This window comes from Homarus americanus, unplaced genomic scaffold (genome assembly GCF_018991925.1).
Source record: "Homarus americanus isolate GMGI-L3 unplaced genomic scaffold, GMGI_Hamer_2.0 scaffold4060, whole genome shotgun sequence".
Lineage (NCBI taxonomy): Eukaryota > Metazoa > Arthropoda > Malacostraca > Decapoda > Nephropidae > Homarus > Homarus americanus.
The window spans coordinates 6,737,391-6,752,228 of record NW_024746161.1 but is presented as its reverse complement, the minus strand read 5'-3'; the positions used below and the strand labels follow the sequence as shown (position 1 = coordinate 6,752,228).

Here is a 14,838-nt window from a genome sequence, read left to right as displayed (position 1 = left end):
ACTCCATACCTGAACAGTCGTAAACGAGGAGAGTTCTACAGTATAACATAAAATATGCCCAGTGGTGGTAGTACAAAAACGTGGTGGAGGCTCCAAGTGTCATTTTGTGTTGGAGGATGAGGATGTCACTTATTAGAATTCACGTTCTGAGACTGTCATTGATCATCCCTGGTGGTAAGAGAGATCGTGTGTAGACGTCTGATGTGATTCACTTTGTTATCTAATCACTTGTTGTCATTGTAAGTGATTGTGTCACATATGTTGAAGGTTTGTGTGATGGTTTCTTATCGACGAGGTGGACTTTGTTCCCATATCATTGTTGTGTATCTCAGGACAAGATCGTAAAAAGAAGGTTTGAGATTTCGTTCAGGTGTCGACATCCTATATTCTGAAGACGTACCTTGAGTGTTGTGAATGTTTTTGCCTGTGAGAGTTACATTGAGTGTGATAAGTATATACTTGACATACACCATCGTCTTGACCTGCAACCTTTGGGGGGACACCTTTCTGGCGTCCTTCATCTCCTGGGCCAGGTTGTTTCCCGAGTCATGAGTATTGACAGTCAGTATACAAATTGTAAGAGTAGAGCTTGTCACCGTGTGCTCTCCACTGTAATATTATTTACATATAGACTGGTACTACTCAGTACCTCGTAGTTTCCATTAACGAAATTACTTCAGCCGTATGGTATTTTGAGAAGGTTACCTATCCAAGCATTACGGCTGACGTATCACGTGAAAGATGTATTCATACACATCACACTCCGTGCTGGTGAACCTAAGACCTAGTAAGTTGGGGGCAGCACCGACCAGCGTCTTCAAAGCGTTCGCTCAAACGCTGAAGCTCATTTTCGGTAACCTAGATGATAAGGTTCATACGCTGAAGTTCAGACGCTGAAGTTTAATCGTTGAAGCTTAAACGCTTAAAAGCTGAAGCTCAGACGATGCATCATACACGCTTCAACGTTAAAGCTTGATGCTTGTTCAGATGTTGCGGCTCTCAGGCCTTGAAGCTCAGACGCTCAAACCAAGCCTTGACCGAGTCCTCTCACATGTTGCCCTGGTCGTTCTTGTCCATGGTGTACATATCGAGGACGAGCCTGTGTATGGGCGTGTCCCCGACGGTGTCCTTGAAGAAGAGACCCTCCACCGTGCTCGCTCGCACCGTCTTCAGCCCCGGCAGCAGAAGCAGGAGGCGGCCGAATCGTGTGGGCTGACGAGGAAGGCGGGTCCTGATGTAGTCGCTGAGAATACACTGCGCTTGGTCCTGTAACATCTCCACCGGGTGAACGTCCACTAGCCCGCTCGCGTCTGTCAGCCCAGAGAAGGAGGGAAGGAGGGACTTGTTTATTAACTACAGATCAGACAGTAGCTAATGCCAGATTTATTGACCATATGATTATTTACCCCTAACACTCAAGTCTTACCGTTAACACTGAAATTGCTAATACTCAAGTCTTACTACTGACACTCAAGTCCCAGTACTAACAACTCAACTCTTAACACTAACACTCCAAGTCTAAAATTTGTCTTCTCACTAAAACTACAAATTTATTCCTTTAACCACATAAACACAGGTGTCCCGAAGGTCTCAATTCTGGGCCCTTCCCCGTTTCTTCTCAACATATTAACAGTTAACGTGAGAGGTAAACAACAGACGTTATTCTCTTATATTAACAACGATATCACTCGATGTTAAGTCTACTGTTAACGTGGCTATGATTTTCAACACCTTCAGAAAATTAAATTGATTCTACCTCCTGTGTTAATTGTACCCGGTTTTAAAATATAATCATCCTTGTATTTCCTGGTTATCGTACAGTGTATATATATGGCAGCATTACTTGTATGGTTTGATGAATACTCCGGTGGAGATTACCTGAAGATTAGACACCCCAGTTTATTTCACCTGTATGATTAAGCACCCTAACGATTGATACCTGGGAGGGGTTAGGTCAGGTCTGGTTAGGTTAATGTTAGGATGGTTAGGTTAGATCAAATTAAGTTAGGTTAGCGTAAGGGAGTGTAATCATCCGGTCAAATAAGCTGGGGTGTCGAATATTCAGGTAATCTCATTAATATTACAGCTTCCGTGCATTAAGTCTACGGACTCACTCAGCCACAGTTAGAGAGCTGTACAACTGGGTCGACGACACCTGTCCAGTGTCTTAGGAGTCACTAAATTGTAGCGATAGTTTTAGTATATTTAATCGTGTTTTTTTTTAGTTTATATAAAAGGATGATTTTGTTGATACTTAGGATTAGTATTAACTTAACCTATGCTAAACTAATTCAAACTAACCTAACCTAACCTAACCTAACCTAACTTAACCTAACCTAACCTAACCGTATGACACCCATCATAACCAAGGTTGACCTACCATAGCCACACCATGACCTAGTATGACCTACCATAGCCACACCATAATCTAGTATGACCTACCATAACCTAGTATGACCACATCATGACCTAGTATGACCACACCATAACCACACCATGACCTAGTATGACCTACCGTAACCACACCATAACCTAGTATGACCACACCATGACGGGAGACTCACCAGGCTTGAAGAGAACGACAGCCTTGAGACAACCACACTCGGTGTTATCAGGTGACAGGTGTCGGAAGCGTCGCAACACGTCCTGTATGGTAGCCAACTCCAGTGCCGTCCTCTCGTCGCTGCCCAGCCTGTGTCAACCATATTATTACCGCCATATTGTGTTAACCATACCACCTAAATATACACAACACACATTACATAACCAGATTTTCTACTTTAGATTTTGGTAAGAATATCGAAACACACACACACACACACACACACACACACACACACACACACCTGTTTAACATACACGTGTCAGTATCGGTGAAGTAAACCCAAATGTCTCGGTCTGACTTGAGTAACAGAGACAAGGGATCTGTTCAGTGACTTGGTGAGCAAGTTACTTAAGTGTGTGTGTTACTTGAAGTGTGTTACCTGGTGTGTGTGTTAACTAGTGTGTGAGTTACCTGGTGTGTGTGTGTGTTACCTGGTGTATGTGTGTGTTACCTGGTGTGTGTGTTAACTAGTGTGTGAGTTACCTGGGCTAATAAAGTACTTGGGTTCATACAAAGGAGTGTTAGTTACAAGACTAGCGAGGTCATCCTAAAACTGTATCTTGCTCTTGTGAGACCACACCTGGATTACGCAGTTCAGTTCTGGTCACCGTATTACAGAATGGACATAGAATCCTTGGAAAGAATTCAGAGGAGAATGACAAGACTAATCCCGGGCATTAGGAACCTTGAGTATAGAGACAGGTTAAAGCATCTTAATTTGCACTCCCTTGAGAGACGTAGAGCGAGGGGCGACCTGATAGAGGTGTATAAGTGGAAGGCAGGGCTAAACAAAGGGGACATTACAAAGGTACTCAAACTATCCAACCAGGAGCGAACTCGTAACAATGGTTTTAAATTAGACAAATTTAGATTTAGGCGGAAATAGGTAAACACTGGTTTGGAAACAGAGTAGTGGATGAATGGAACAAGTTACCAAATATCATCATTAACTCGAATACGCTGAATAGCTTCAAATATAGGTTGGATGCTTATATGAGCAATAGGGGTTGGGTGTAAACGGGACTGCCCAGTATGGGCCAAGAGGCCCGCTGCAGTTTCCTCCATTCTTATGTTCTTATGTTCTTTATTCCCTAGTGTGTGTGTGTGTGTGTGTGTGTGTTAACTAGTGTGTGAGTTACCTGGGGCGTGAGTTACCTGGAGTGGGCGGCGGGGCTCTGAAGGAGGGCGCTCAGGTCTAAGGGCAAGTACCACTGGGCCAGGTGTACCAAGAACAGCTCCTTCCACGACTCCTCCACCAATACACACTGTAGGAGGAGGAATATACTTCGTCAGGAAAAGAACACACACACACTCAGCAACAAAACACAGGTACAACACACACACTGAGCAACAGAGCACAGGTACAACACACACACTCAGCAACAGAGCACAGGTACAACACACACACTCAGCAACAGAGCACAGGTACAACACACACACTCAGCAACAGAGCACAGGTACAACACACACACTCAGCAACAGAGCACAGGTACACACACACTCAGCAACAGAGCACAGGTACACACACACTCAGCAACAGAACACAGGTACAACACACACACTCAGCACAGGTACAACACACAGTCAGCAACAGAACATATACACACCGTCAGCAGTAAGGTACAGGGAATCAGAACGTCTATGTACATTTGCGTTGTCAGGAGCCAAACATAGGATGTCAGCAACTGAATACAAGGTGTCAGGAGCTGTCTCTTACAACTACCATTACTGTCCAACCTTTTTTCCCCCTAATGCTTAATGTTTCCCTTTATAGGAGCGAGAGACATTATTTTTGAGTATTTCTTCTGGTTCCATCCTTTCTTTCTTCTTTCCTGTCACTATCTTTATTTTGTTCTTTCTGTTTCTCTCCATTGTTTTCTTTCTTCTGTTCTCTTCTTTTTGTTTTGTTTGTTTGTTTCTTTCTTTCTTGACGTAAAGAAAATATCTTGTTTATTTATTGCCTTATGGCCACTCAGAGAGCTTGACTTAATGGCCACTCAGAGAGCTTGACTTAATGGCCACTCAGAGAGCTTGACTTAATGGCCACTCAGAGAGCATTAATGAGTCAGCCCGCTCGTCAGGTAGGTGGAGTCTGGCGTCACATTTCCTCGCCAGGTAAGATACGATCTCCCCCTTATTTTTCGTTTGAAATTTTGTGAACCGTTTGAGTTTTTACGACAAGCCAAAGAGGAGATATAACCTCACTGATATTGGCTTAAAACTGGACATCAATCGTACTCTGTTGTCTCTCAATGGACACTTTAATTGCCAGGCTAGAGTGTATACCCACTAGGCACCTGTGTCCCTGAAGTTGCACCTGTGGATTTACACCTGTAATCGAATCATTACTACGGTTCAGTGGTTTTATAGTGATGAAATATACAACTAGTTCTTTTATGAAGATGAAATTACAACTACATTTTGATGTACTGTAAACGTAGAGTTATAAAAGGTTGACACACTCAAATGCCAACGCGACAGGTACACAAAGGCGCTGTTGGCAGAAGGCGAAGTAAGGGTAGGTGCAGCCCTGCTCGTCACTGGGTAGGTGGACCGGGCCATCATCTTTCAGGGACCAGTGGCCACCACACTCAGTCACCACACACAAACAAAACCATTAAAGAAGCAGTTTTCGAACCGTAAACTGTGGCCTTATTCATCCCAGCGACGCGTCCATCACGACCGCTTGAGTTACCGTGTGGCTTGACCGCGCCTCCCCTCCTCTACTGCTTGTGTCTGGTCAGGCGGCCGGTGTTTACCTTCACTTGTCTTGATTTTAAAGATAATCTACAAGGTATCTCGTAAAAAAAAATGTACATTCACTGCCTTATATATTAACGTGGCGATCGTGTGAATGCTTGTATTACAACAGCATCATTGTCCTCACTTTGTTGACGTGTGAGGTCTACCACAACGTTGCTGCTTCATGAAAATATGTTTAGTGTGTTTACATTTTGAGACACCCTGTATACATAAGATATTCTCTAATTATGGGTTAAGCTCAGGGAGATTACGGTCGATATTGTCTCAAGCATTTTGTTGACACTATGAGAGCCTTGCAAGCTTCCGTGCTTAACTCTCAAAACAAGAAGTAATATTGTGTTTTATGATTAAGAGTTTGTCTGACGGCTCTTCTCAGGCAGCTGATGTGATGGTATTTATAGAGGAGTTTGGGTGATGGGATTTCTTATACAGGTAGTGAGATGAGTATGACCTTGTAAGTGTGTGTGTGCGTGTGCGTGTGCGTGTGCGCGTGTGTGTGTGTCTGTGTGTGTGTGTGTGTGTGTGTGTGCGTGTGTCTGTGTGTGTGTATGTGAGGTATTCGCCCACTCTACCTGTGAATCAAACCAAACACGCCCCCCTCATACTGATATACCTTGATAGAAAGTGACAATACGTATTCATTTGGACACGGAACATCAGAAGACATCGAACAGGGTTATTTATAGACATCTTCACCAAATATAGACAGTCAGAGATTACACGTCCTGTCGTCATTGATACACTGCCAATGGCTACTACCGGGAGTGACTATGAACCGCGGGGGGGGAGGGAGATGAGGAAGATAGTGTCAGGGATTTATCTTATCAAGTCCTGAGGTAATGAACCGGTGGAGGATCCTGTCTGTGTGTAGGATAGGAGTCCTTACCATGTATAACTTATTGTCGTATATATAGGATGGGGTATATAATTATGAGGTAAATTTCTTCAGTCATTAAGAAAAAAAGAATTAGAGAGATAAAAATGAAATCAGTGATAAACGATGATTATAGAATAATGTACGTGAGAGAGAGACTGACTCACCTGATCTGACCTGGAGAGAGTCTGGAAGGGAGCGAGGGACCTGATCCATCTTACCATCATGAAGAGAAGCCTGGCCGTGGTCTCCTGGTGGGGGGGACAACACACCACTGTTACATCACCACCACTGTACCACCATCTCACCATACTACCACATCATTCCTCACCACACCACCACATCCCTCCTCACCACACCACCATATCCTTCCCCACCACACCACCATATCCTTCCCCACCACACCACCATATCCTTCCCCACCACACCACCACATCCCTCCTCACCACACCACCATATCCTTCCCCACCACACCACCATATCCTTCCCCACCACACCACCATATCCTTCCCCACCACACCACCACATCCCAATAATACAGAAGTATAATATATATATATATATATATATATATATATATATTACTGTTCATTAAAATGTAAAACGCCCTCAAGTACATATTTAGGATCGACGCACAATAACCTAACCTAACCTAACCTAACCTAACGTGGATAATAGTAATGTTTTTCAGTGTATATGGGAATAGTATGCAATAGACAATCACAACAGAAGACCATTTCAAAACTATTCTGAATAATTTCCCCAGAGAGAATAAGACAAGCGAGTGTAATCTATTGTAAACCTTCCGTTCTATACCTCTAACACCCACAGTAGTTCGCGTATCATAAGTCATTTTCGTCTCAAGTTTACGCACTCTGATATTGCCGTTTACTCAGTTACGCATTCTCAACCTTCTCAGTCTATAATAATCTACGCACTGTGACCTTCCTAACCTGACACTCTCTCCCGCCACAATCCCCCGTCGTCAGCAGGACTCACCTGAGGAAATCTGGTGGGGAGGTGGAGGTGGACAAGTCCCTGACTCACCTGGAAGATCTCCCAGGATGGGGCGAAGGGCAGAAGGGAGGGCGCCTGGGGCAGGGACACCGCCACCTCCGACACCCCCCCTGACCCACTGGTGATGGGCAGCTTCCCGTTCTGTGGGTAGAAGAAGGTAGGCGCCTGAGAACCCCAGGTAGGGAGAGAATTAGAACCACAAGTATGGTGACAATTAGGATCCTAGATATGGTGAAAGCTAAAACATCAGCTATGGTGCAAGTTAGAACCCCAGTTAAGGTGACAGCTAAACCACAAGTATAGTGAAAGTTAGAAACCCTAGTATGGTGAATTAAGACCACGGGTATGGTGAAACTTAAAATCCCTGACATGGTAAAAGTTATATCTTCAGGCACAGAGATGAGTGTACAATAGCTCGTCTTATTAACTGTACTGTAAGTTATAAGTATGTGGTATAAGTAACCACTGCCAAGGAAGACGATGTGCATAATGAATCCTGGGATGAGGGTGTGGAGCCTTGGATAAAACAACAACACTGAAAAAGGATGTCAACGAACAACCTACATGCAATTTCTCAGCGGAGGAGAGCATATGAAGTAGACCGTGGGGCTGGGAGGTGGGCACGTGGGGCATGAAGATGGGCGTGGGCGCCAGGATACCCTCGGGGAACATATGGGGAGAGTGGTGCTTGAGGGAGGGCATAGGCGGCGGAGGGAAGAGCAGCGGGGGCACCTTGGAGACGTCCTGTGATGGGAAGTGGTCGCCGTGGATCATGCCCAGCCCCGCCAACGAGCCGTCCTTATTCTTGCTCTTCCGTGGTCCGCGCTCGTGTTGCACTGCTGTCGGGGAAGAGAAGCACCACCGTCACTATACCAACCACTCACTAACCCTCACCCTGCCCTCACTGACCTTCACCCTGCACTCACTGACCCTCACCCTGCCCCTCACCCTGCCCTCACTAACCCTCACCCTGCCCCTCACTGACCCTCACCCTGCCCTCACTGACCCTCACCCTGCACTCACTGACCCTCACCCTGCACTCACCCACCCTCACCCTCTCCTCACTGACCTTCCCCCTGCACTCACTGCCCTCACCCTGCCCTCACTGACCCTCACCCCTCTCACCCCAGCCTTCCCCCTGCACTCACTGACCCTCACCCCTGCACTCACCCAGCCTCACCCTGCCCTCACTGACCCTCCTCCCTCTCCTCACTGACCTTCCCCACTCACTGACCCTCACCCCTGCCCTCACCCCTCACCTGCACTCACTAACCTCCCTCACCCTGCACTCACTAACCCCTCACCCTGCACTCACTAGCCCTCACCCAGCCCTCACCCTGCACTCACTGAGCCCTCACCCTGCACTCCAGCCCTCACCCTGCCCCTCACCTCACCTGCCTACTGACCCTCACCCCTGCCCTCCTGACCCCTCACCCTGCACTCCTGACCCCTCACCCCTGCACTCACTGACCCCTCACCCCTGCCCTCACCCCACCTGCATTCATTCCCCTCCCCTCCTCCTCTCCCTTGCCCTCACTGAGCCTCACCCCTGCCCTAACCTCCCCCCCTCTCTCTCGTGTCGCCTAGCTAACTCTCTCTCTCTCTCTCTCTCTCTCTCTCTCTCTCTCTCTCTCTCTCTCTCTCTCTCTCTCTCTCTCTCTCTCTCTCTCCTCTCTCTCTCTCTCCTTCTCTCTCTCTCTCTCTCTCTCTCTCTCTCTCTCTCTCTCTCTCTCTCTCTCTCCCTTCTCTCTCCTTCTCTCTCTCTCTCTCTCCTCTCTCTCACAAAGCTATTTATTTATTTACTTTACACCTCTACGGAAGACAATCACTAAGTCAGCAAGAATTTTTATGTCCTCGTCAAGAATAACAGAAAACGGAATAGTAAGAAACAATAAAGGTTGAATGGATAACTATTGTACACAGCTGATGGATATACGTGTACAAGTGTGTGTGTGTGTGTGTGTGTGTGTGTGTGTGTGTGTGTGTGTATGATAAAGAGTCAAATATTGATATAAACATACAATACAATTCTGAAGACTAAGAGCATAAAAATACCTATTATAGAAATAAGTCTTTCAGGATATACTCCATAGATAACAACAAAATAGGATAGAATAAACAAAAGTATTAACTAACCTAACCTACAACCCTAACCTAACCTAACCTAACCACCCTGCCTTTGAGGGTTCAACTGAGGATTCTTTTCATTGTTGCTGAGAGGGGGAGGACTGAGAGAGAGACACTGAGAGGGTGAGAAACATGTGTAGGGTGAGAGAGTGTGTACAGACTATATATTGTGGGGTGACTGAACCAGCTGATTGGAGTAAATAAAAGGGGGAGGGGGGTGTGTAGGGTGAGAGTAAGTGGTGCTATGTAACAAGGTAAACACGTCAAGTTTATCGTTCACTTGGGAGTACAGACATTAGTACATTATTTAAGAGTGTGTGTACCTGTAAATGGAAGACAGTATCAATCCTCAATATTTCTTTTGATAGATTTAATTTGTTGAGGTAAATTAAAAACCATAATTTATTCTTGGTTTATTTCGTTTTATGTTGAGTGGACGAAGACTTAGACATTGACGCTGAATAAAGGATGTATTTATTTTTTTATTTCTGGTCTATGATGTTTTCTTGTATACTTCAGGCAGTGCGTTTTGTATTATCATATTTTCAGTAAATAAGAGTCTAATTTATAGTGTTTTATCTATGTGTTTGTGTTTCTCAAGTCTTGTTCGACATCCATAGATCAAAACTACGCACCCATCATTAGTTATTCTCTCCACCAAGACAACAAAGAGTTCAGGGTGAGAACAAAAGAGCATCAGCGAGGAATATCCAGGACGGGTTATACAGCCCTGAATCCTCACTCTCATAGGCTCGTGGGGTAAAGAAGTTTTGTTTCCCTAACTGGTGGTGTGAGAATGCCTCTAACTGCTTCACTCAGGAGATGACATAAATGAAAATGATGTCTTAAATAATATCGAAATAACTCTCAATATAGTCTATTGAGTGGCATTCGTTTATACCCAGTTACGTCGATTTCTGAATCCAGATCCCAAGTCGGATATCAACTAGTTCCATTTGGCGGGCTGAGAATACATCAACACTAGATTTGTTTACAAGTCCTCCGCTTCGATACCCAGAGTTTGTATCACGTGCCTATGAGTCTTAAGGGACCCTAAATGGTTAATATCACGTTGAAATCGAGTCTTAATCCCGCCTCAGAACCTTCCCTTGATGGGTAGTTAGTGTGAGCGTCTCGTAAGGTGTGGATGGAGGGGGCAGGGAGGTTGTCGTCTTTTCTTCTGCACGACACCACGACGGTCACCTACTACCTGTGACACACCAACGTGAGGATGGTCAAGCACCTGGGAATTCTCTTACCAGGAGATTCATTTAACCCTTTTGAGAATGCGAAAGTTAAATCATAGCTCATGAAGGGTTGAAACATAGTCCTTAAAGGGTTAAACCTTTTCTTCAATAACGTAGAAAATGAAGTGAACACAAAAAGGTGAATAGTTTGTCCAATATTGTTTCTCACTCCACGAGACAAACAACAAGAGATAATCTACCTAACTAGGGAAGACTTCTTACAGCTCTAAGATAATCCAAGAAACCTTCAGGTGATCAGGTCGACGAAGAAGAACCTGCTAGCGTTTGTGGGAAGGTTTAGTCTTTTGTTTCATGCGAAGGTAAGTGCTGGTGAAGAAGCCAGAGGGGGAAGGAGGGGCAGATGAGTAAGGGGTTAGGGGGGTGACGCCTCGCCTGGGGGTGAAAGGAACAGATGAGCGCCGCCGTCCGTAATCTCGGCCTTTTCAGCGGGCGTCAGAACTTGACCGATGACGTGCCAACCCACCTTCATCACACAAATTGGCCGCGGGGTGCCAGCCATCTTGGGGCAGGGGCGGAGAAGGGAGTTGTGGATGGGGAAGAGGAGGGTATATGTTCTAATAGAGAGGGGTGGAAGTACCAGCCATCTTAGAAAGGGGTGGTGAGATGGGGCCTGTGAGGAAGGGATGCCAGGTACCATCTTAGAGGGGTAATGGAGGTGAATGGGTGGTTGATGGGGAAGGGGGTGCGCCAGCCACTTAAAACAGAAGGGGGGTGAAGGGGGGTTGTGCCAGTCATGTTTCCCATTAAGCTGGCTAGGAGTTGGGAGGACAAGGTGCCAGCCAGACTTACTCAGTGCTAGGGATGGTTGGTACTACGAACATGTGTGAGCAGAGTCAATTGTACGTGAGAGAGAATGATATGAGGGAAGGAGAAAGAAAGAGAACGAGGAAGAAATAGAATAATGGGGAGGGGGAGGAGGACTAAGAAAAGAAAGAAGATCAGGAGTAGAAACAGGAAGAGAAGAAGAGGATGAGGAAGTAGAACACAAAGAAGAAGAAGAAGAAGAAGAAGAAATGTTTCGTCTTCTTTGGGTCTACATGAAAGGCTGAGGGAATGAAAGCTAACTAGAACGTCACAAGATATAGACCCTGAACACTGGACCAATATGACTACTAATGTATTGTTTATGTCCTGTTGAAGGTGTACAGTACAGTACGTGTTGGAGGTTAAAGTGTACGTGGAAATAGTCTAAGTACATGGTGAGATGCAAGTACATCAATATGACATCATGAGTTGTATTTGTCCTTGGCTAAGACACATAATTTGCGCCTGAGTGAAAATGGAAATAATAACTGTTTTATTCTCTCTCTCTCTCTCTCTCTCTCTCTCTCTCTCTCTCTCGCTCTCGTACGGCACTAAAGAGGCAGGTGGATCGAGGTGGTAGCAGGGGTCATGTCAATGGTAGGAGCAGAGGGTAGCGGTGGCAGGGGTGACGGCAGCAGCGGTGGCAGTGAGGATTAATGGTGATGTCAGGGGCGGCAGCGTGGGCGTTGAGGGGGCGCGGGCGTGTGTGTCCTGAGTGATGGCTACACTTACCTCCTCACCATTAACAGGAGGGAGCCACCATCAGTTCCTCCCTCCCTCCCTCCCTCAGTCTCTCAGTCCCTCCCATCGATTCAATTATGGCGGCCAAGTGACTGTGGGTGGCTGGCCTGGGTGGCTGATACCACCCCTTACACCTGTACCACACACCTCACACTACCTTCACCTGTACCACACCTGCCTCACACTACCTTCTATATACCACACCTGCCACACACACCTTCATCTGTACCACACCTGCCTCACACTACCTTCACCTGTATCACACCTGCCTTACACTACCTTCACCTGTACCACACCTGCTACACACTACCTTCACCTGTACCACACCTGCCACACACTACCTTCACCTGTACCACACCTGCCTCACACTACCTTCACCTGTACCACACCTGCCACACACTACCTTCACTGTACCACACCTGCCTCACACTACCTCCACCTGTACCATTCGCTCACTCATACATTCACTGACTGACTGACTGCCTGGCTCACTCACAAGTTCACTCATACACGCACTCATTCACACATTTACTCATTCATACTCACTCATTCACAGACTCATTCACCAGAGAGACTCGAGATCTTTGTTTCCACCTTATTTAAGTCACCCTTAGACACGTTCACCATATTTTGCTTACATTCCAGGACGACTTCCTCCCCTCTCGCTTCCTCCTCCCCTCACCCCTCATCTTTCCCTCACACGCCCTCCTTTCCTCACACCTCCACCAGCGTCACTACACCGTCAGCCTTACATCAACACCCGCAGCGTTTGACTTCCATCTTAGGATTACAACTGGTTCTCACACTCTACTATTTTCTGACTCAACACCTGTTAAATAGACCACACTACCTGACAGACAGACAGACAGACAGACAGACAGAGACAGACAGACACAAAGACACACACACGCGCGCACACACACATAAATATATATATATATATATATATATATATATATACCACACATACAGATACATACACACTCACACAGTTACATACATACATACATACACCGAATATCGTACTGAGATTAACACGAGATGTCTCTACTAAATTTAAGATTAATCCAGCTGCTAACTACAGTATCACCCAATGATAGGGGTTAAGACATCGTACTCAAGGGGTTAATTCATCTTACTCGAAGGCTTAAATCACCGTACTCAAGGGGTTAATTCATCGTACTCAAAAGCTTAAATAATCTTACTCAAGGGGTTAATTCATCTTACTCGAAGGCTTAAATCATCGTTCTCATGGGGTTAATTCATCGTACTCAAAGGTTTAATTCATCGTACGTAAAGGCGTGAATCATCGTACTCAAAGGGGTTAATGTAGAAATAGAATAAACTCGTTATTTTCATTTAAATAAATTTACTAATGAACGTCTTAGGTCAATCAAATAATCATTTTAATTTAATATAAAGGACAGTAGAATATTTTATCCTGACGTATATAGAGAAATTTTTTTAAGATGACATAGTGAAACGTGGCTGGGTGAGACCGTAGACTTTATCGTCACTTGGCGGCGTTCGGGGGCGGGTCGACGGATAGTTGGGACTGGTCGGTTATAACACTTTTAAATCGACCCTAACATCGTTTGATTCGATATATTCTCTAAATAGTCTGTGTATACGACAACATAGCAGCATCAGTAAGGGTTTGGATTTTATCACAGTCCTTATCAAAGGGAAGGAGGAGAAGGAGAAACAGTAGAAGAGAGAGAACTTGTACATAATCTACGTATATTTATAAGAATCCCGACAAGAATAAGATGATGATGTTGTATGTTCCGTCAATCTAGTTTGTTTTGGGCGCAGATTTATTTAATTAACGCGCCAGTTTGATCCCATATCGATATAATCTGGTTGTTGTAATGGTTATAAATACTTTCCTCTGTTACATATAATAGTATGGACTTACTACAGTATATAAGCTTAAATAAGGATAGTAATGGGTAGATTAGGTTAAGCTTTTGTTTTATACAGTTAAGGTCGTGAACATGTGCAGCGTGAAGGTCCATGTGGGAGGTGAAGGAGGGAGGAGGATGTTGGAGGGAGAACGAGAGAGAACGAAAAGGAGGGCGGGGGGTGGAGAGTAGGTGGCGTGGGAGATGAGGGGGGTGGAGAGGGATGGATGAGAGAAGTGAGGGGAGAGGATGGGGAGAGAGGAAGGTAAAGATGGGGAGAAGGAGGAAAGGAGAGAAAGGAGGAGGAGGTAGGGAGGGGGAGAGGGTGAGGGGAAGGGACGGTGGTGGGAGTGGGGGAGAAGGGAGGAAAGAGATGAGGGAGTGGGGGAGGGTTTGGGGAGGGGGTAAAGTGGTGGTTGGGTGGGTAGGGGGGGCAGCAGCGTTGAGCGAGGGGGGAGTTAATCGGCTTTTTGAAAGCAAATGATATTAAAACTTCCGGCTGTTTAAGTAAAAAGACAAGAAGCTCTTTCGTTTTTTCTCAAGCCGAAGTAAGGAGATTGAACTGTTTAAATGGGACGGCGCGGCGCTCTGAATGTGTGTTTCTCTTTACGGGGAGAGAAATATAACAGAAAACACTAATGACGTCAAAAAAGGAAATAAAAAAAATATGTTATAGAAAAAAATTATATGTTGAGGTTTATTCTTTGTGTCAGTTATGTTAAAGATAATTAAATA

General features: G+C 45.3%; 1 protein-coding gene across 1 annotated transcript in view; it reads right to left on the bottom strand.

Moving 5' to 3' along the window:
- Positions 1 to 802: 802 nt before the first annotated feature.
- Positions 803 to 14,838, bottom strand: part of LOC121878973 (nuclear receptor subfamily 2 group E member 1-like) — a 67,409-nt gene continuing 53,373 nt past the window's right edge. Inside the window, exons 5-9 of the mRNA XM_042385423.1 lie at positions 7,824 to 8,098; positions 7,290 to 7,424; positions 3,761 to 3,870; positions 2,565 to 2,692; positions 803 to 1,310 (exon numbers count right to left, since the gene is read on the bottom strand). Of these exons, the coding sequence (XP_042241357.1) occupies positions 1,048 to 1,310; positions 2,565 to 2,692; positions 3,761 to 3,870; positions 7,290 to 7,424; positions 7,824 to 8,098 (911 nt within the window). The 3' untranslated portion in view covers positions 803 to 1,047. The remainder of the gene's footprint in view (positions 1,311 to 2,564; positions 2,693 to 3,760; positions 3,871 to 7,289; positions 7,425 to 7,823; positions 8,099 to 14,838) is intronic.